This window comes from Rhinoraja longicauda, chromosome 7, assembly GCF_053455715.1.
Source record: "Rhinoraja longicauda isolate Sanriku21f chromosome 7, sRhiLon1.1, whole genome shotgun sequence".
Classification (NCBI taxonomy): Eukaryota; Metazoa; Chordata; class Chondrichthyes; order Rajiformes; family Arhynchobatidae; genus Rhinoraja; species Rhinoraja longicauda.
The window spans coordinates 40,207,899-40,229,464 of record NC_135959.1 but is presented as its reverse complement, the minus strand read 5'-3'; the positions used below and the strand labels follow the sequence as shown (position 1 = coordinate 40,229,464).

At 41.5% G+C, this 21,566-nt stretch overlaps 1 protein-coding gene across 1 annotated transcript in view; it reads left to right on the top strand.

Annotated features, from left to right (window-relative positions):
* Nucleotides 1–21,566, top strand: part of nbeaa (neurobeachin a) — a 449,617-nt gene that overhangs the window by 402,686 nt on the left and 25,365 nt on the right. The window contains exons 48-51 of the mRNA XM_078403202.1: nt 407–559; nt 5,456–5,623; nt 15,090–15,179; nt 17,736–17,928. Of these exons, the coding sequence (XP_078259328.1) occupies nt 407–559; nt 5,456–5,623; nt 15,090–15,179; nt 17,736–17,928 (604 nt within the window). The remainder of the gene's footprint in view (nt 1–406; nt 560–5,455; nt 5,624–15,089; nt 15,180–17,735; nt 17,929–21,566) is intronic.

The following is a 21,566-nucleotide window of genomic DNA, read 5'->3' as shown; positions in this document are numbered from 1 at the left end:
GTCTGAGAATATGCACATGTTGGCATGTGGTGTGTGTGTATTGCAGGGAAAGGTACATCTATGATAAGAGGCACAAAGTGCTGGAGCAGCAGGTCCAAAAGCTGCTTAAAATAACGAGGGGAATGGGAGGCAGAGTCAACTGAAAACCTTCACTGACCAGTGAAGAGTTAACGCCAGGCACCCGTCATACCCTGATAGTACAAATTGGTGCAGCAGATAAGGCAATTTATTTTGGTTTGTATAAATGTTAACATGCTATTGAATATGATCTAGATGACCTAATCCTCAAACCAATCACATCTAAAGATAACTGGGATAGTTTTTGCTCATTGTGAAATTGTGAAATTTGTTTCTCAGCAGTCATTGATACATTAACAAAAAATGGCGTCTTTTGTCTCTTAACCAGGAGCTAATTCCAGAATTCTACTATTTGCCCGAAATGTTTGTGAACAGTAATAATTACAACCTCGGCATCCGAGAGGATGGAACAGTTGTTTCTGATGTTGAGCTGTCACCATGGGCGAAGAAGCCAGAGGATTTTGTCCGCATTAACAGAATGGTAAGAGAGAGAGAAAGATCTGGGTCTTGTAAAATGACTACGCTGCAGAATAAATTGCAAGAAGCCATTGTTCCAAGCTACAAGGGGCTCCAGACATTTCCCAGAGCATTATCATATAACATTAAAGCTCAGTGTTCAATGCTAACATGGTTTTTGTTGACCTCAATGATGTCACCGAAAGACTGAAGCCGTGAGTGTCCCTGATAATGTTACATGATTGTTGGACTCATCAATCATAATTTAGCAGTTTTAAAAAGCTTTGCACAGATGTGCATCTGCAGTACTCATACGCACAATCTTGGCAAGCTAGTCGAACACATTCAACTTGTGTATAGTAAGGGGACTGCAGGACAGAGATTCTCCAATGTTCAAGTTAATTTTTCAGATTAACAGATTAAAAATAATGATGTAGTTATTGATGAGAGATAAAGTTTAACTATCTATCTTCATGTGATAGTGGGGTGGCACAATAGTGCAGCGGTAGAGCTGCTCCCTAACAGTGCCAGAGATGGGTTTGATCCTGACTACAGGTGCTGTCTATACAGAGCGTCTCCCATCCGACCATGTCACACCGACCAGCGATCACCACATACACTAGCACTATCCTACACACCGGGGACAATTTACAATTCTTACTGAAGCCAATTAACCTACAAACCTGTACATCTTTGCAATGTGGGAGGAAACCGGAGCACCCGGGGAAAACCCACGTGTTCACAGGGAGAACGTACAAAGTCCATACAGACAGCGCCCGTAGTCAGGATCGAACCCGGGCCTCTGGCGCTGTGAGGCAATAACTCTACTGCTGAGCCACCCACAGTTGTAGTCTATTACATGTCAGCTGTCAATTTTCATAAATGTTCCCTGTAGGGTAGCTCCTGCGTTTGCTCCTTGTCTGCCCACGACTTATGGATCAAATTATTAAATCTCCACTGTGGAACTATGGAGGAAGCATTGCACTAAAATTCAAATGCACAAATGTTGAGACATAAACAGTCTACAACACCCTCCATTCTGAATAACTGATGAAATTAATATATTAGTAGATCTGTATTTTACATTTGTAATATGAGACAATTTTATTACTAGAACAAACCAAACATAATTTATTGCAAGAATAGTATTCATATGGCATCTGTCATCTGACCATGTTCCAAAACATCTACACACATTGAGATACTTTTGAAGTGTAATAAATACTACAATGTAGGAAATACAGCGTTCACTTCTGGCCTCTGTCAGAGATAGAGCAGCAGTTACTTTATGGGGTGGCAGGTAGGTGATTTGGGAGTTGGGGCACACTTTGCGCCTCTCATACTGTGCCTTTGTACGCTCCCAACAAATGAATTTGAAAATCTCAAAGCCTTTGTGGTGACACAGTGGCGCAGCGGGTAGAACTGCTGCTTCACAGCTCCAGAGACCCAGGTTCAATCCTGACCTCGGGTGCTGTCTGTGTGAATTTTGCACCTTCTCCTTGTGAGCACTTGGGTTTCCAAGGGGGTGCTCCGGTTTCCTCCCACATCCCAAAGACATGCGGGTTTGTAGATTGGCCTCCATAAATTGCATCTAGTGTGTAGGGAGTGGGTGAGAAAGTGGGATAACATAGAACTAGTGTGAGTTAGTGATCGATCGTCGGCATGGACTCGGTGGGCCTAAGGACCTGTTTCCATGATGTATCTCTAAACTAAACTAACAAAAGGGCATAGCTATAAGGTGAGAGTGGGAAAATATAATGGAGATGCGTGGGCCAAGATTTTTACATGGAGGGTAGTGGGGGCCTGGTACACATTGCCAGGGGCGGTGCTGGAGGCAGATACAATAGTTGTGTTTAAGAAGCTTTTAGATATGCAGCTAGATTTGCAGGGAATGGAAGGATACGGATCGCGCAGGCAAAAGAGATTAGTTCAGCTTGGCATCATGTTCGGCACAAACATAGAGCATAGAACAGTACAGCACAGGAACAGACCCATCAGCCCACAATGTCTGTGCCGACCATGGTGCCAAGACCAGAGTAGGCTGATACTCTCTTGAGCAGTAAGAATGATCTCATAAAACCACATGGAATCCTTGAGAGGCATGACAAGGCAGTGGCTGGGTGTCTAGAATCAGGGTTAAAGTAAGAGATTAATTCAGGACAGAGATGAGAAGAACATTTTACACCAAATTGGTGGCGAATGTATGGAATTCTGTATGCAAGGGGACTGTGGGGCTCTGCAGCTGGGAGCATTCAAGAAAGACATCAGCAGATTTCTCGTTTTGGCTTTAGGGGTATTGTGCGAAAGTGCAGGGAAATGTTTAGTTTAGTTTATTATTGTCACGTGTACCTAGGTACTGTGAAAAGCTTTTTTGTTACATGCTCTCCAGCCAGCCGAAATTACATAATTACGTTTAAAAAATATTTCAAAATAGACTTTATTCAAGTAATAAATATATATAATACATGTACCGTGCAAAAAAACTCCACCTGTCATTCTGGGAGGCTATACATACATAAAATACAGTTTCCCCATATCGCAATTTTACCCCAAACCCTTGCCACTCATGTGGCCCACTTGCCTGCAAAAAGACTATACATAATTACAATCAAGCCATCCACACTACAGATGCAGGATAAAGAATAACATTTAGTGCAAGATAAATTCTATAAAAGTCCTATTAAAGATAGTCCGAGGGTCTCCAATGAGGTATATAGTAGCTCTCTAATTGATGGTAGGATGGTTCAGTTGCCCGATAACAGCTGGGAAGAAACTGTTCCTGATTCTGGAGGTATGTGTTTCTGTACCTCTTGCCTGTTGGGTGTTTGGATAAGAGAGCAGCCGTGACTTCCTGACACTTTCGCCAAAATGCTATCAATTGAAACATTAAGGGAAGGTTGCCTTTTCGAGGGACTGACTGTCAGATTAGATGTTAAGCTGACACTCAGGTAGCTGTTGAAACAGATATAAGAAATGTCAGAGCACAGGGGTGTTATGACTGGTGGCCAGGACAATACTTATCCTTCAATCTACATTATTAAAAAAAATCTGTCCTTATTAAATTGGAGCATCTTGGACACAAAACCTTGCCATCTTTCATACATTTCAAATAGACTTTGAATGAAGACTGCTTTAGAACTTATAGACATTATGAAACCTTAGATATGAAGACAAAGCTTTCTTCCTGTATCCAGGTCAGCATTCCTCAAATGAAATAAAAAGAAAACAGGAAAAATCTTACCGTTCTTTGTAGAATATCACTACAGCTGTACTGTTTGCTTACGTGACTCCAGAAGTAATTACATACTGTGGTATGTTGATGTTTTGAAAGGTACAGTGGCACAGTGATAACGTTACAACATCAGAGGCCCGGGTTCGATCCTGACTATGGATGTGGTCTGTTTGAAGTTTGTACATTCTCCCTGTGACCACGTGGGTTTTCTCTGGGTGCTCTGGTTTCCTCCCACATTCCAAAGAAGTGCAATTTTTATTTTAATTGCCTTATTTAAGTTACCCCTCGTGTGTAGGATGTGAAACAGGGATAACATAGATATGGGTGATGGTTGATTGCAATGGACTCGGCCGATGGGGCCGTTTCCACAATGTATATTTTCCTCCTTCCACCTGTTCAGATCATTCCAATGGAGATCTCGTTCTATCTCTACCGCACAAAGCCATTTCAATTGCTTTTCCTTTGCAGTTGGAAGCAGTGATTACTGCTTAGCTTGTACACTGTCAAATTATATTGTTTGTCCTTCAGCCATGCCATTTCTGCACTATTTCAAAATAACGAAAAAATTATTAAATTGCTAAAATTGCATTTTATCGTAAAGTATCAATTTTTAAATAAAAACTGAACTAACATTTGATTTGTTATTTGACAGTTATTTTAATGACAGTTATACGTTCTGCATTGTTTACATTTTTATAAAATGTTTTGGGCTTTTCTTGAGGAATGTTGCTGTATTCTTAAAAGATCACCTTTTACCAATGCATTCAGTAGTATCCACAGCACTGTTTTGTGTTGGGATAACTCAATCTAATTTAAAACCATGTCGAGACAGCCAGCTCATACATTTTCGTCTTTGCGTAATAATATTCATCATGTGCGTTTCTATTGTTATAAGTTCCAGTGAGCCGTTTAAATATGATGATGGCAGCTAAAATGTCAGCATAATTCGGTGAACTGCATTGACTTGACCTTGAGGATGAGTGCATTATGATGATTTGTATTTTCTAATTCTTAAATTATTTGGTGGGCAGAGAAAATGAAAATGTATGAGGTCAGACTGTTAAGGCACATCTGCCATTCATTTTCTTAAAAGAATAATATTTCCTTTATTGTCTGTACATGTTTCAAAATTGCTCAAATAGCCCTACACTACTTTAACATAATTTAAATAATGTGAATAAGTATCTTTTGCAAACAGTTGCTTGCAATAATAGTTATTCATATTTACACAAGCTTGGGCACTTTTAGAAAAAAAATGGCACAATATACTTTTACATTTTACACGAAAACCATAGAACATAGAACAGCACAGGAACAGCCCCTTCGGCCCTCAGTGTCTGTGCTGAACATGATATTAGGTTAAATCTCCTCTGTCTGTACGTGATCCTTGTCCCTTCATTCTTTATGTAGCCATGTGCCTATCTGAAAGCCTCTTATATGCCACTATTTTATCTGCCTCCACCATCACCCCTGGCAGCGCATTAAAAGCTTGCCCGTCCATCTCCTTTAAACTTTGCCACTCTCACCTTAAATCTCTGCCCTCTAGTCTTTGACATTTCCACTCTGAGAAAAGGGTTCTGACTGGGAGGAGGCAGAAGGAAAATAAAACATTAAAGAATGGAGGCTTAATCAAGATTTTACCATCGGTGTGGCAGTATCGTTTAATTATTTTTCAATTCTATCACACAGGCTCTGGAAAGTGAATTTGTATCTTGCCAACTACATCAATGGATTGACCTTATTTTTGGCTACAAACAGCGAGGCCCAGAGGCATTGCGGGCTCTCAACGTTTTTCACTACCTGACCTACGAGGGCTCTGTCAATCTCGACAGCATCACCGATTCCGGTCTGCGAGAGGTAATACCTAGCAACTCCAGCTGATCCAAAGATAGGGCTTGCAAATGTTATTGGTGCTACAAGTAATGTTATATCACAGAGATCTGTTCAACAGAAACTCTTGAAATTGTAAGCACAAGGTATGCATTTGCCTAGCTAAGGTGAATTCCCCTTTACGATGTATACTTTGTGTAGAGTTTATTTTATTATTGTCATGTGTACCGAGGTACAAGTGAAAAGCTTTATGTTGCGTGCTATTCCGTCAGTGAAAAGACTATACATGATTTCAATCAAGCCGTCCACAGTGTACTGATACAGAATAAAGGGAATAACATTTATTGCAAGATAAAGTATAGTAACGTCTGATTAAAGATAGTCCGATGGTTTCCAATGAGGTAGATGATAGGTCAGGACTGCTCTCTAGTTGGTGATAGGATGGTTCAGTTGCCTGATAACAGCTGAGAAGAAACTGCCCCTGAATTGAAGGGGTGCATTTTCACACTTCTGTCCCTCTTGCCTGATGGGAGAGGGGGAAGGTAGTGTAATTGTGATATTATATTGTTAATCTTTTCTGACTAAAATTGTTAAACTTAATTGCACGGACTTCAGTCATCTCTTTGTATGTTTGTAACAGGACTCTTAAAGAATTCTGCACTAGTCCTAGCTCCTTCTACTTTCCTTACAGACTTTAAAATAGTTTCTAGTGTTTATTCAGTTCATCATTGTTTCGTGAGGAATATTCAAAATGCTTCTAATCATTGAAATAATGTACAATCTGTAACATGCTTTGTTTTAGGCATAGATTTATTATCATCACGTGCTGTTTGTCTGCACATACCCCCTGTGACCGTACGGGTTTCCTCCGGGTGCTCCGGTTACCTCCTATATCTCAAAAAGACTTGGGATTTGTAGGTTAATTGGCTGTTGTAAAATAATTGCCCCTAAATGTGTAGTGACTGGATAGGAAACTGGGATAACACCATAGAACTAGTGTGAACGGGTGATCGATGGTCGGTGTGAAGTTGGTGGGCCGAACTATATCTCTAAAACTAAAACTGAAAACTGGAACGGGCTTGTGTACCTAGGAATGGTGAAAAGCTTTGTTTGTGTGCTATCGAATCAAATCAGATAATACTATACTTGAATACAATCATACCTAATTCAAGTACAATAGGTAGAGTGAAGAGAAAGATACAGGGTGCAGAATATAATTCTCAGTATTGTAGTGTAAAAGTTCCAGAGAAAAAGTCCAATGTCCGCAATGAGGTAGGTTGGAGAATTGGGACTGTACCCAAGCTTATGAATAGTTGTTGTAGATATATTAGAACTTCAATAAATTCATCAGAATCCAAATGATCACTTGATTATTTAAGTGTATATAATTCAGGTTGCCTCTGTAGAAAAATGAACATAAATCTGTTGAACCTTCCAATTAAATTCTTGATCATATTTTAACTAACTAACAAGTTTTTGAACTGGAAATATTTGCTATTTTTTAATTAAAAACTAAAAAATGAAGTTTGAGGGATTTATTTTGGCATGATCAGTTATTTGAAAGGAATAGTTTTAGGAACTTGTTTTAAAAGAAATTCTCACCGCCCTTCTTTTCCCTTAAAACCAAATTATATAAATCCTTTCTTGTCCTTAAGTGGTTGAAAATAGCCATGGTGAACAAAACCAACAAAGCAATCACAGATAATTTTAAAACCATAAGCTTGCCCATGCACAATGAAAGCCTCCTCAAACAGTGGCCCTCCCTTTCCTTATTGTATTCCCTTTTTAGAAAACTATTTGAAGGTCAAAACAACATGATTTTAATGGGCCCAGTGAAATCCTTTTAGTGGTATTCTTGCACCATTTAAAGCCATGTACATATGCAACAAATCTGCCACAAAAAGACAAAACTCATCATTTGCACTAATGTCATGGTATTGTATTTCACTACATCAAACTCTGTAATCTGAGACCACAAAAACCCTTTCAAACATTTGGGCTGTTGAGTAACTTGTACTGAGTAATGTCACGTGCAAGATTTCCACAGATATATATATCCAATTGACAGGTCAATTAGTGGGACCAATAAATTATTCCTGTCGTTTCTTTAAATCAGTGCACATTGTTTCCATCAATTTTTTTTGGATATGCCTTCAAAATAGTTTTGTCACTTTTGTCACTAGTTTTTTCTGCATGAACAAAAGAACCACTAAGGGGGTTTTAACACTTATTCAGAACATTATGAATATGCACCAGCTGTGATGCAAAGCTTAAGAGAAATATGCTTTGAAACTACAGTAAAGTACTCGAGCCATGGTACTGTGCTAGAGACATCCCCAGATATTTACCATCTGTTACAAAATAACTAAAAATGCACAGCCATTCAAAGGAGAATTATTAATAAAGGCTCGTCGGAGGTCAAGCCAGAAGAAGAATGAATTACATTATCTCACCAATCTCTTTTGGCGTTCCATTTTGTATGCAGCATAAGCTTCAGTAACCTGTTTTGAGCATTCCCCTAACAAACTTAAATTCAAAATGTAGTCAGAACATGGTTTTATTATATAATATATATCAGAGCAACAGCACGGTTTGGTTTAGTGCAGTTTAGTTTAATTTAGAAGGATCCCAACCCAAAACGTCACCTATCCTTTTTCTTCAAAGATTCTGCCTGATCCATTGAGTTATTCCAGCACATTGTGTGTATGTTTAGTTTAGTTTAGTTTAGAAATACAGCATGGAAACAAGACCCATTGCTGGTTACCATTCAAATCTGCTTGTTGTAGTTCAGATTAATTTTGCATTTTCTCTGTCAGGATGTTAATGGGTTATTTCCTTGAAGCAAAACATTCCTGAAACCATTATGTTATTAACAGGTTAAGGCAACATGGCTTTGGCATCCATCAGTGAGGGTATAGAGTATAGAAGTTGGGGCGTTATGTTACAGTTGTACACGAAGTGAATGAGGTTGCATGTGGAATATTGTGTTCAGTTTGGCCATCCTGCTGAAGGAAGGATGTCATTAACCTGGAGAGAGTGCAGAGATGCTTTACGAGGATGTTGCCAGGACTCGATGGCTAGAGCTATAGGGAGAGGGTAGGCAGGCTAGGATTTTGTTCGTTAAAGTGCTGGAGGCTGAGGGATGATCTTTACAGAGGTTTATAAAATCATGAGGGGAATAGATAGGGTAGATTTACAGAGTCTTTTGCCCAGAATGGAGGAATCAGAAGGACATAGGTTTACGGTAAGAGGGACAAGATTTAATAGGAACCTGAGGGACAACATTTTCACTCAGAGGGTGGTGGGTAAATGGAACGAACTACCAGAGGAGGTGGTTGAGGTAAGTACAATAACAATATTTAAAAGACACTTGGACAGGTACTTGGATAAGAAAGGTTCGGAGGGATATGGGCCAAATTCAGGACTAGAATAGATGGTGCATCTTGGCTGGCACCGTTGAGCAGAAGATCCTGTTTCCATGTCGTACGAATCTATGACTCAGGGACAGTCTCACCAATGTATAGGAGGCCACATCAGGATCAATAGATGCAGTAGATGAGGTTAGAGAAGGTGCACTTGAACCTCTGCCTCATCTGGAAGGACTGCTTGGGTGTTACATCTCCTGCGTTTGCAGGGGAAAGTACCTGGGGAGGGTGAGGACTGGGTGGGAAGTGATGACTGAACCAAGGAGTTGCAGATGGAGCGGTCTCTGCAGAAGGCTGAAAGGGATGGAGATGGGAAGGTGATGGGATCAGGAAATGGCAGGAAATGGATTATGTGCAGACAGATAAGAGTTGGTCTTGGCAGCATGTTTGGCACAGACATTGTGGGCCGAAAGGTCTGGAGGAAAAGTATCAGGGCAACGACATCAAAAGGTAGATACAAGAAACTACAGATGACGGTTTACCAAGGAAAGAGACAAAATGCTAGAATAACTCAGCGGGTCAGGCAGCATCTCTGGAGAATATGGATGGGTGATGTTTTGGGCCGGGAACCTTCTTCAGAATGATTAGCTTTAGGATATTGATTCATTAAGCCTTGCCATATTTGAAACTGCCAAAACAGATTTTTTTTCTCACTTCAAATTAATAATTGACCCCATTAATCATTAAAGAAACTGTATTTGGAGATGTTATAGTCATTTACTAACACTTGAGACATATTGTTGTAACCAGTCTATTCTAATAGAAAGGTCCCATCACAAAACATTGTCCGTCCATTCCTTCCCCAGATGCTGACTGACCCGCTGAGTTCCACCAGCACTTTATGTTTTGTTCTTGTAAAATATTGTTTCGTCCTGCATAGAAGAGCACTATTCCTGACTCACCATGTGAAGATGCACGACTTTCCATGTCAGAAAATTCAAAAATTTATGATCCTTATTAGTGTTCTTTAAGCAAAGTGTAATCTTGCAACAAGAAGAGCATTTGAGTTTTACTCTGCGAATTCCTCAAAAGTGGCATCACAAGTGGATAGGGTGGTCAAGAAGGCTTCCTTGTACAGGGTGATCGCTGATCGGGCCGGACTCAATGGGCCGAAGGCCCTGTTTCAACACTATATCTCTGAAGTCTAAAGGTGGACAGTGTCTCCTGGAACTCAGCCACTGATTATTGCAGCTGAGGGCAGGGTGTCCCATCATCCATGTCAATATCTCTCCCTGTGATTGCGTGGGTTTCCTCCCACATCCCAAAGGCTTTGTAGGTTAATTAACCTCTGTCAAATTGCCCCTAGTGTGTAGGGAGTGGATGAGAAAGTGGGATAACGTAGAACTAGTGTGAACGGGTGATCGATGGTCGATGGGGACTAGGTGGGCTGAAGGGACTGTTTCCATGCTGTATCTCTAATTTACAGAAGATCACCAAGCATTAGTTACCTATTACAGGATTCCCTTTGGAAAAAGCTGGGCATCTTTGGCATAAATAATTGTTAAGAGGCTGTTTTGCCTGAACTTTCCAACTTGGCTAAAGTGATGCTATGAAAAAATGTAATATTGCAGCTCACTCAATCATTTTTATTTGTATTTTCCTTCATTTATGTTGTCTGACATTCATAAAGCAACAAAATTATGAATTCAGAGCCGGAGAAGTTACTCAGTTCTGTGAATCGGCTCCACCATTTAATAAAATCATGGCTGATGTGACTATGCCCATAATTCAACATTGGCAACCTTTCAATCCCTTGTTATTAAGAATCTATCAACACCGAGAATAAATATTTAAAGATTCTACTTCCATTTCCCTTTGAGGACAAGAGTCTTTACCCCTTATAAGAAACAAAATTCACCTCAGTTTTAATTAGAAAATAATTAGCCATTCGGCCCTTTGAGCCAGCACCGCCATTCATTGTGTTCATGGCTGATCATCCACAATCAGTAACCTGTGCTCAACATCTCTCCATATCCCTTGATTCCACTAGCCCCCTGAGCTCTATCTAACTCTCTTAAATTCATCCAGTGATTTGGCCTCGACTGCCCTCTGGCAGAGAATTCCATAAATTCACAACTCTGGGTGAAAAAGTTCCTTCTCACCTCAGTTTTAATTGAAGTCTTCCTTATTGTTAAACAGTGACCCTCAAGTTCAAGACTCTTCCACAAGAAGAAACATCCTATCCACATCCCCCCTCACTCCTCTCCCCTGAACTTTGGCTGACCTTGCACCGTTTTTCTCCTCCCACTCCCCCTCCGGTTACATTCCTTCCTCCAGCTTCACAATTCGCAACTTTTCTATCTTCGCGCTTCACAATTTGACATTTTTATCCTTTTGGCTCACACCTGTTTTTTTTTCATCTCTGGCCTTTGTCCAACAATCTGACTATCTTTGGAGTAAGGAACAGTGGGAATATGAAACGAGCTGTCGGAGGAGGTAGTTGAGGCAAGTACTATAACAACATTTAAAAGAGATTTGGACAAGTACATGGATAGGAAAGGTTTAGCAGAATATGGGCAAACATGGGCAGGTGGGACCAGCATAGATGGGGATCTCGGTCAGGACCTTTATCCTGCTCCTCCCCTCTTTCTCCTCTCTACCCCCCCCCCCCCCCCCCCCCCCCACTGACCCACTGAGTTACTCCAACGCTTTGTGTCTTTCTTTGGTAAACCATCTTCTGCAGTTCCTTTCTATTACTTTCCACATACATCCTGTCAAAAGCCCTCAGAATCTTATCAGCTTAATTGAGGTTACATAGAAGCATAGAAAATAGGTGCAGGAGGAGGCCATTCGGCCCTTCGAGCCCGCACCGCCATTCATTGTGATCATGGCTGATCGTCCCCAATCAATAACCTGTGCCTGCCTTCTCCCCATATCCCTTGATTCCACTAGCCCCTAGAGCTCTATCTAACTCTCTCTTAAATCCATCCAGTGATTTGGCTTCCACTGCCCTCTGTGGCAGAATTCCACAAATTCACAACTCTCTGGGTGAAAAAGTTTTTTCTCACCTCAGTTTTAAATGGCCTCCCCTTTATTCTAAGACTGTGGCCCCTGGTTCTGGATTCCCCCCAACATTGGGAACATTTTTCCTGCATCTAGCTTCCTTTTATAATTTTATATGTTTCTATAAGATCCCCTCTCATCCTTCTAAACTCAAGTGAATACAAGCCTAGTCTTTTCAATCTTTCCTCATATGTCAGTCCTGCCATCCCAGGGATCAATCTCGTGAACCTATGCTGCACTGCCTCAATTACAAGGATGTCCATCCTCAAATTAGGAGACCAAAACTCTACACAATACTCCAGATGTGGTCTTACCAGGGCCCTATACAACTGCAGAAGAACCTCTTTACTCCTATACTGAAATCCTCTCGTTATGAAGGCCAACATTCCATTAGCTTTCTTCACTGCCTGCTGTACCTGCACGCCAGCTTTCAGTGACTGGTGTACAAGGACACCCAGGTCTCGTTACCTCGCCGCCTTCCAAACTTCAGTGGATACAAATGTGGCCTGTCTAACCTTTCCTCTTAAGGCAACTCATCCAGTCCAGATATCAAGAGTCAAGAGTATTTTGAGGATTGGGTCTGATGGTTCTAACTAGCGGTGCCTTGGGATTTGGTGATAATGGAACACAATGAAAATGTAATTGAAGACAGTGGGTTTAGGCTTATTATTATCATCACGTGTACCAAGATACAGTGAAAAGATTGTTTTGCATGCTATCTCATCAAATCAGATAATTCTACACATCAATACACTTAGAAACATAGAAAATAGGTGCAGGAGGAGGCCATTTGGCCCTTCGAGCCAGCACCACAGAATCTAAACTCAAGTCCAATAGGTAGCCCGAAGTGGGAGATACAGAATACAGCATATAGTTCGCAGCATTGTGGAGCATCATTTGCGTAGATAAAGTCCAATGTCCACAATGGGGTAGAGGTGAATCAGACAGTACCCTAGCTTATGGAAGGACTGTTCAGAAGCGTGATAACAGAGGGAAAGAGGGTTTTTCTGTACCTTCTGGCCAATAGGTGAAGAAGAATGAACGGGACTTTGATTATGTTCCGAGGCAGTGTGGAGTGTGGATGGAGTCAATGGTACGGAGTCTGGTCTGTGTGATGGACTGGGCTTGTTTAAATTAGTATCTGCAAATTATACTCGGGTTTCTCTGTTGCACCTTGAACGATCCACACTGTTTGCTTTTCCCAGCCATCTTCTGTCTCTTAGTCACTTTGTGTAAACGGAAAGCGGTGGGGCGATTGTTACTTCTCTGTACAAATCACATATCTGCTCATTGTCTCCCCAAGCTTGCCGCAGGGGGAGGCAAATTGAAAGAACAATATTTCACTCAGCAGACTGTGAATCATTATGCTTGGATATAAAAGAGGAAACAAAAGCACGTTTCCCACCAAGTGCATTCTCCATATGGTGCATGCAGTAGTTATTTTTCTCTCCTCAGTAAAAATTAAAATGCTGGGCTCTAGTTTTGCCAGCAGACAAACTGAATGATATGATCTCATTGCCAGAACAAAAATAGGCCTCAGGTATTGGACCTGCATTGTCAACATAACTAGATTTTTTGCAGTTTGAGGATTCTTAAATTAGATGATGTTGAAAGTAGTTATTTGAGGAATCCTCTGTCTGTATATTAACTGTATTGGTTTAGGTTTATTATTGTCACGTGTGCCAAGGTACAGTGAAAAGCTTTGTTTTGCATGCTATCTAATCAGATCAGATAATACTCTACATAACTACAATCAAGTCAAACTCGCGTTTCATTGTGGGCCATTCCTGTGCTGTACTGTGTACCTGTTTTGCATGCTATCCAGTCAAATCAGATAATTCTACACATAAATATAATCAATTTAAACTCAAGTACAATAGGTTGAGCAAAGGGGAAGATACAGAGTGCAGAATTTTGTTCTCAGCATTGAAGGGCATCAAAGAACCTTTTGTTCTCAAGAGAATTGAGTAATCCCTGCAGCACTGGGATCTATCTTCAATCTATGTCCAGTTCTTTTTTATTATAATATATATCTTCCCCATTCCCCCATCACTCCCGGCCCTAATTCGAAAGTAAACGTTGATGTGGGAAAAATTAGTTTTCTTGTTAATACTTAACTTTAATGTATTTAAAATTGAACTGTGCTGTTGGCGGTAGTTTTCCTGCTCTGTCAAAGCACACAAAGATTCCCGGTTATAATGCTTCTTAATCCCATTTGCTCCAATCAAACCTGCTATTGAAAATGAACAAATTACTGACTACCTCTCCGCTTGGTAATAAAAATAGCTGGAAGGAATTTTCTTCTTGCCTGACAGTCCCTGGCCTTTCATCCGTGCAGTGCCGACTGGTTTACCTCCCCTGAGAAACTAGTTATTTCTTGATTTTCCACAGCAGGAGATAATTGGTAGTTTATGTAATAATTAATTACACAAGATTCTTTTCCTTATTATCAGCCTGTTTATTTCATGTGAGACTTTGAGGACTGCAGCTATTTAAATGGGATACCAATGCAGAATATGAGTTAGCAAGTTGCTATTTTTGGTTCCAAAAATAAACAAATGTATATTTTCCCCAAGGAACCCAAATGCTTGCGGGGTGTTCTAAATGTCAGAGTTATTTTTTATTGAGAAATTAAACAAATTCTTGAGCGTGATCTGCTTTTCCCCAAAGTGGTAATTGCTGTGACCATTGTCTTTTTTTCAAAGATCGCAGAGACTTATTGTGTTAAAGATCCCTATACCTTTCTCCTTACATCGGAGTTTGTTAAGGTATTTTGGCTGAGAGCGTTGCTGTTTTAAATGGTTTGAAATAACACTGCATGTGGTTACCATTTAACTATTAACCTGCAAGCAATCGCAAAGGAATAATTAATGCCGCATGTTGCAGGAAAAGACTGTTGACAATAACTAACCAGTCACTTCATTTTACAGATTGCAAAGGGAGTGTCTTTGCTATGAATTTCCAGCAGTCTTAGCCGGGGCTAGTGCGTGCTTGCATTGTCAGAGGAGCATTGACCCATCACTTTGATGCATATTGATCATGACAGTCACTCCTTTTTCCCTCAGGCCATGGAGGTACACATACAGAACCTTGGACAAATGCCATCCCAGTTGCTTATTGAGCCACATCCACCCCGCAGCTCGGCCATGCACCTGGTGAGAAACTGCGTATTTTGCAATACACCTTCACTTTGTTCGATGCTGAAATTAAATGAAATGTTGCAATAGATGAGGATGGATCACATCCGCAAAATGATACAATAAAGCCCGATTGTTGTCTCAAATTAATTCATAAAGTTTTCAAGGGATATGGGCCAAACAAGGGCAGGTGGGAATAGCGTAGGTGGTGGTATATGGATCGAAACGCCAGAGGAGGTAGTCAAGGCAGGTGCTATAAAAACATTTAAAAGACATTTGGACAGGTACATGGATAGGAAAGGTTCAGAGGAATATTGGCCAAACATAGGTAAATGGGACTAGCGTAGATGGGGCATCTTGGTCGGCATGGACAAGTTGGGCCAAAGGGCCTGTTTCGGTGCTGCATGACTCTATAACTCCGTGACTCTAAGAGTACAATAAATATCTTCTCCACTTGATTATAATATTTATACTTCCATAGATATGAGTATCTCATAAAACACGAGGGCAGATTATTTTGTGTATAGTGTCATAAATTTATTTTGTATAAATTTTGTTCCATTTATTTTAACTCATTATCCTTAGATCAGCAGTTCTCTTACTAAACACCCACTGTTATTATACAGTGAGTATTTTCTATCTCCATCTGAAGCACTCCCCAATCATTACCACCATCTTCTACCCTGCGATATTCAGTGAGGGATACTAAGCAAGCCTTGTTGATAGCTGTGATCAGAGAGTGCAAGAGTGAAACTGGGAGATGTGTACGCAGAGAGGTAGCAAATTAGGTTCCATAACCGGTAGATGGGTGCAGATTCTGGGCACAGGTGTGAGAGTCAGTGAGAACCAGTGGAAAGGAGAATTACTGGAGAGTGGCAAGGGAATAAGCACAAAGAGAAGAAAAAGGTATAGTTTCTGTGCCTGAAAAATAAAAACATAAAGATATTCTGTACTATTAAGATTCACAATGATGGAGGTGATAGAAGCGAGAATGTATAGACAGAGATTATGGGTGGCACGGTAGTGTATCTGGTAGAGCTACTGCCTCAGAGCGCAGGGGCCCGGATTGAATCCTGACTATGGGTACTCTCTGTGTGAAGTTTGCAGGTGGGTTTTCTCCAGGTGCTGTGGTTTCCTCCCACATTGCAAAGTCATGTGGTTTTGTAGGTTAATTGGTCCCCTGTAAATTGCCCCTAGTGTGTAGGGAGTGCACGAGAAAGTGGGATAACATAGAACTGGTATGAACGGGTGATCGATGCTCAGTGTGGACTCACTGGGCCGAAGGGCCTGTTCCCATGCTGTATCCCTAAACTAAATGTCAGGATAGACAATTAAAATTAGGATTATTGATATTTTTAAAAACTAATAGAGCTCAAAAGTTAAATAATGCAGATATATTCAAATTTTCAAAAATAATTTTAAAATAATTTAAAAATAAAATACATTCTGCGAATGTGGTAATAGAAGCAGCACAAAAATATTATGGCAGAAAATATGAAAAATATTCTGAAGAAAATAAATGGCACTAGAATAAACTAAAAGAAAGAGTTGATAATACTGAAAGAATCCGATAAATGACATTCGTAGCACATATTTCATTATCTGTGTGGATAATACCAAGTAACAAATGATTTTGGTGTACAGTATACTTCCCATTACCTTGCAAATGATTTAGTGCACATTTGTGTCTCTCAGTTTAAAAAAAGAAAGAGCTATTGGAAATATCCAGTCACAAACAATTCGCAATCTCTCCACCAACACACATAGCAGAGTAGAGATTTTACATTTAACAATCCAGCAGACGTGTAAAATGGAGAGGGGTCTCAGCCTCTGGATTGTCACTCAAATTTGACCATCAAAAATATCAAATCAGTTTTTATTTCCAGTATCTGCAATTATTTTGATATTTGTTCTTTCTGTTATTCATTGATAGAATTAACTTTAAAAGTTTGTACTAAATGTTTATTTTACCTGGAACGCCTTCTGCACCACCTCATGTACCACTCCCAACATGGACCCCTTACTACCCAAAAACGACACTCTAAAGTGCTAGAGTAAATCAGCAGGTAAGGCAGCATCTCTGGAGAACGCGTTTAGGCGACGTTTTGGGTCAGGACTCTTTTGACACCCTTTTGTCTCCTTTTCACCTTTAGTCTTTGTCATCTACTCCACCCATCTGCCACTCACCCCCCTCATCTGTATCCACCTATCACTTAACCCGCCCCTTATCCAGTTTTCCCTCCCCTATGCCATTGGTCTGAAGAAGGGTCCTGACCTGAAATGTCACCTATCTATGTTCTCCATAGAAGCTGCCTGACCTGCTGAGTTACTCAGTACTTTGTGTCTTTTTTTGTAAACCAACATCTACAGTTCCTTGTGTCTTCCCTTAAAACCCATCCTGCTGTCGAGACCACATAGATGTAAGCAATGTTTGTTTTACCAAAATTGCAGTACATTATCCTGTGCATGTGATTACTCTACCTAATGTTTTTTCCCAGTTTTACCAAACCTCCGCATTAATTGTGTTTTCCCTTTTGCCTCTTCTGTTTTCTCCTCTTTGTTTCTATTCAACAGTGTTTCCTTCCACAGAGCCCACTCATGTTTAAGGATCAGATGCAGCAAGATGTTATAATGGTACTAAAATTTCCATCCAACTCCCCTGTTACTCATGTGGCAGCCAACACATTGCCTCACCTCAGCACCCCTGCTGTGGTCACTGTGACCTGTAGCAGGCTGTTTGCAGTGAATAGGTGGCATAACACTGTAGGTAAGTAACAACACTATCTTTGAATATCTTTAACTTTCATAACATAACATTATTTACAAGGATATTGCCAGGGCTCGAGGTGCTAAGCTTGGGGCGACATGGTGGCGCAGCAGTAGAGTTGCTTTCTTACAGCGCCAGAGACCCGGGTTCAATCCTGACTACGGCCGCTGTATGTGGAGAGTTTCCACGTTCTCCCTGTGATCGCGTGGGTTTTCTCCGTGTGCTGCCACATTCCAAAGACGTGCAGGTTTGGAGGTTAATTGGTTTCCGTAAAAGAAAATAGTTCCTAGTATGTAGGATAGAACTAGTGTACGGGTGATTGTTGGTTGGCGCGGACTCAGTAGGCCAAATGGCCTGGTTCTAAGCTGTATCTCTAAACTAAACTAAAACTATAGGGAGAGTTTGGGCTGGCTAGTACTTTATTCCTTGGAGCTCAGGAGGCTGAGGAACAATCTTAGTGTATAAAATCATGAGGGGAATAGATAAGGTGAATGCACAGTCTTTTACCCAGAGATGGGGAATCAAGCACTATAGGACATAGGTTTAAAGCGGGAGGGGCAAGATTTAATAGAAACCTGAGGGGTAACATTGTCACTCAGACGGTGATGGATAAATGGAACTCGCTGCCAGAGGAGGTAGTTGAGGCAGATAATATCACAACATTTAAAAGACACTTGGACAGGTACATGGATGGGAAAGGTTTAGAGGAATATGGGCCAAGCGCAGGCATGGGACATTCAACACTAAGATACAGCATAACACAATAATAACAGTGGCCTTTTAATAGCACTATGTGGCACAGTGGTGCAGTGGGTACAGCCGCTGCCTCACAGTGTCAGAGTTCCCTGTTCAATCCTGATCCCCGGTGCAGTCTGTGGAGTTTGCACATTTTCCCTGTGATCGTGTGGGTTTCCTCCGGGTGCTCTGGTTTCCTTTCGTGTGGGTTTACAGGTTAATTGGCCTCTGTAAACTGTCCCTAGAGTGTAGGGAGTTGCTGAGAAAGTGGGGAAACACAGAACTAGAGTGTTTAATGTTCAATGTGGACTCGGTGAGCCGTTGAGTCTGTTTCCCTGCTGCATCTCTAAACTAAACTAAATTAAACTCAATTAAAGGTAAACAACGGTTGTGTATGTCTGCATTTTGCTTCCCAGACTGGAATGATATAAATTTCTTATGAGTTGAATTCAGATCATTCTAAATTAGCACGTCTGATGATAAAAGTTTAAGGCATGCATGTTTCTGTTAGAGTGCAGGGCAAAGCAGGTGGGAATAAGAAAGCCTGAATGACAGGAGAAATTGATGCTCAGATCAGGAAAAGGGAGGCTTGGGACAGGTTTAGGCAGCTGGGATCAAATGTATCCATGGAGGTGCTTTGGGAACTGAAGAGCATACTTAAGAAGGATCCCACTACTGGCATCTTCCGATCTCCTCCCCTTTCTGCTTTCCGCAGAGACCATTCCCTCCATAACTCCCTGGTTCACTCGTCCCTTCCTACCCAAACCACCCCCTCCCCAGGCACTTTCCCCTTCAACCGCAGGAGATGCAACACCTGTCCCTTTACCTCCCCCCTCGCTCCATCCAAGGACCCAAACTGTATTTCCAGGTGAGGCAGAGGTTCACCTGCACCTCCTCCAACCTCATCTGTTGTATCCGCTGTTCCAGATGTCAACTTCTCTACATCGGCGAGACCAAACGCAAGCTCGGCGATCTTTTCGCTCAACACCTTCGCTCAGTCCGCCTTAGCCAACCTGATCTCCCGGTGGCTCAGCACTTCAACTCCCCCTCCCACTCCCAGTCTGACCTTTCTGTCATGGGCCTCCTCCAGTGTCATAGTGAGGCCCACCGCAAATTGGTGGAACAGCACCTCATATTTCGCTTGGGCAGCTTACAGCCCAGCGGTATGAACATTGACTTCTCTAACTTTAGATAGCTCCTCTGTCCCTCTCTTCCCCTCCCCTTCCCAGTTCTCCCACTGTCTTCCTGTCTCAAACTATATCCTTTCTTTGTCCCGCTCCCCCTGACATCAGTCTGAAGAAGGGTCTCGACCCGAAACGTCACGCATTCCTTCTCTCCATAGATGCTGCCTGACCCGCCAAGTTAATCCATCATTTTGTGATACTTAAGAAGGAAATCGGGAAGGCATAAAGGGGACAGGAGATAGCTTTGGCAGACAACATTAAGGAAAATCCAAAGAGAATTTCATGTACAGTTAGGGAAAGAGCATAACTAGAAAGAATAGGGTCCCGCAGAAAACAAAGCAGTCATCGCTGTGTGGAACTGCAGGAGATGAGCCATAATGAGCATTTCCCCTCTGTTTTATAGTGGAGAAAGGCATGAAGGGTCTTTGGACAGTTAATGGGGATGCCTTGAGGACAGACCGTATTATGGCCGAGGAGGTCATAGGTGAATGAAGATAGCTGAATCTCCCAGGCCTGATCAGATATATCCAAGGAAACTAGAGAGGGAATTTCAAGAGCTCTGTCTGAGATTTATGAATCATCTTTTGACACGGATGAGATGGCAGAAGACTGGAGGGTACTTAATGTTGTGTCTCTATTTAAAAAGGCTGCAAGGAAAAGCCTGGGAACTATAGATCAGTGAGCCTAACATTAGTTTAGTTTAGTTTAGAGATACAGTGGCCAGCGATCCCCGCACATTATCACTATCCTACACCCCACTATGGACAATTTGTTTACATTTACCAAGCCAATTAACCTACAAACCTGTACATCTTTGGAGTGTGGGAGTAAAACGAAGATCTCGGAGAGAAAACCCACACAGGTCACGGGGAGAACGTACAAACTCCGTACAGACAGCACCTGTAATCGGGATCGAACCCAGGTCTCCAGTGCTGCATTCACTGTAAGGCAGCAACTCTACCACTGCGCCACCCTGACCGGCCTAGTTGTAGGCAAAGTACTGGAGAGGATTGTGAGGGATGAGACATATATGCATTTGAATAGACAGGAACTGATTAAGGATAGTCAGCACGGATTTGTATGTGGAAGATCGTGTCTTACGAATGTGATTGAGTTTTTTGAAGAAGTAACCAAAAAGATTGATGAGGACAAAACCGTAGACATTGACTATATGGATTTCTGCAAGGCCTTTGATAAGGTTCCGAATGGTAGGCTGCTATGGAAGGTTAGATTGCATGGGATTCAGGGAGAGATGGACAATCGGTTTTTCATGGAAGGAAGCGGTGGGTGATGGTGGAAGTGTGTTTTTCGGACTAGAGGCCTGTAACTAGTGGTGTGCTGAGAGGATCAGTGCTGGGCCATTGCTGTTTGATTTATATCTTATGTGGTTATATTTGGATGTGAATGTACAAGGCATATCATATCATATCATATATATACAGCGCGGAAACAGGCCTTTTCGGCCCACCAAGTCCGCGCCGCCCAGCGATCCCCGCACATTAACACTATCCTACACCCACTAGGGACAATTTTTACATCTACCCAGTCAATTTACCTACATACCTGTACGTCTTTGGAGTGTGGGAGGAAACCGAAGATCTCGGAGAAAACCCACGCAGGTCACGGGGAGAACGTACAAACTCCTTACAGTGCAGCACCCGTAGTCAGGATCGAACCTGAGTCTCCGGCGCTGCATTCGCTGTAAAGCAGCAACTCTAC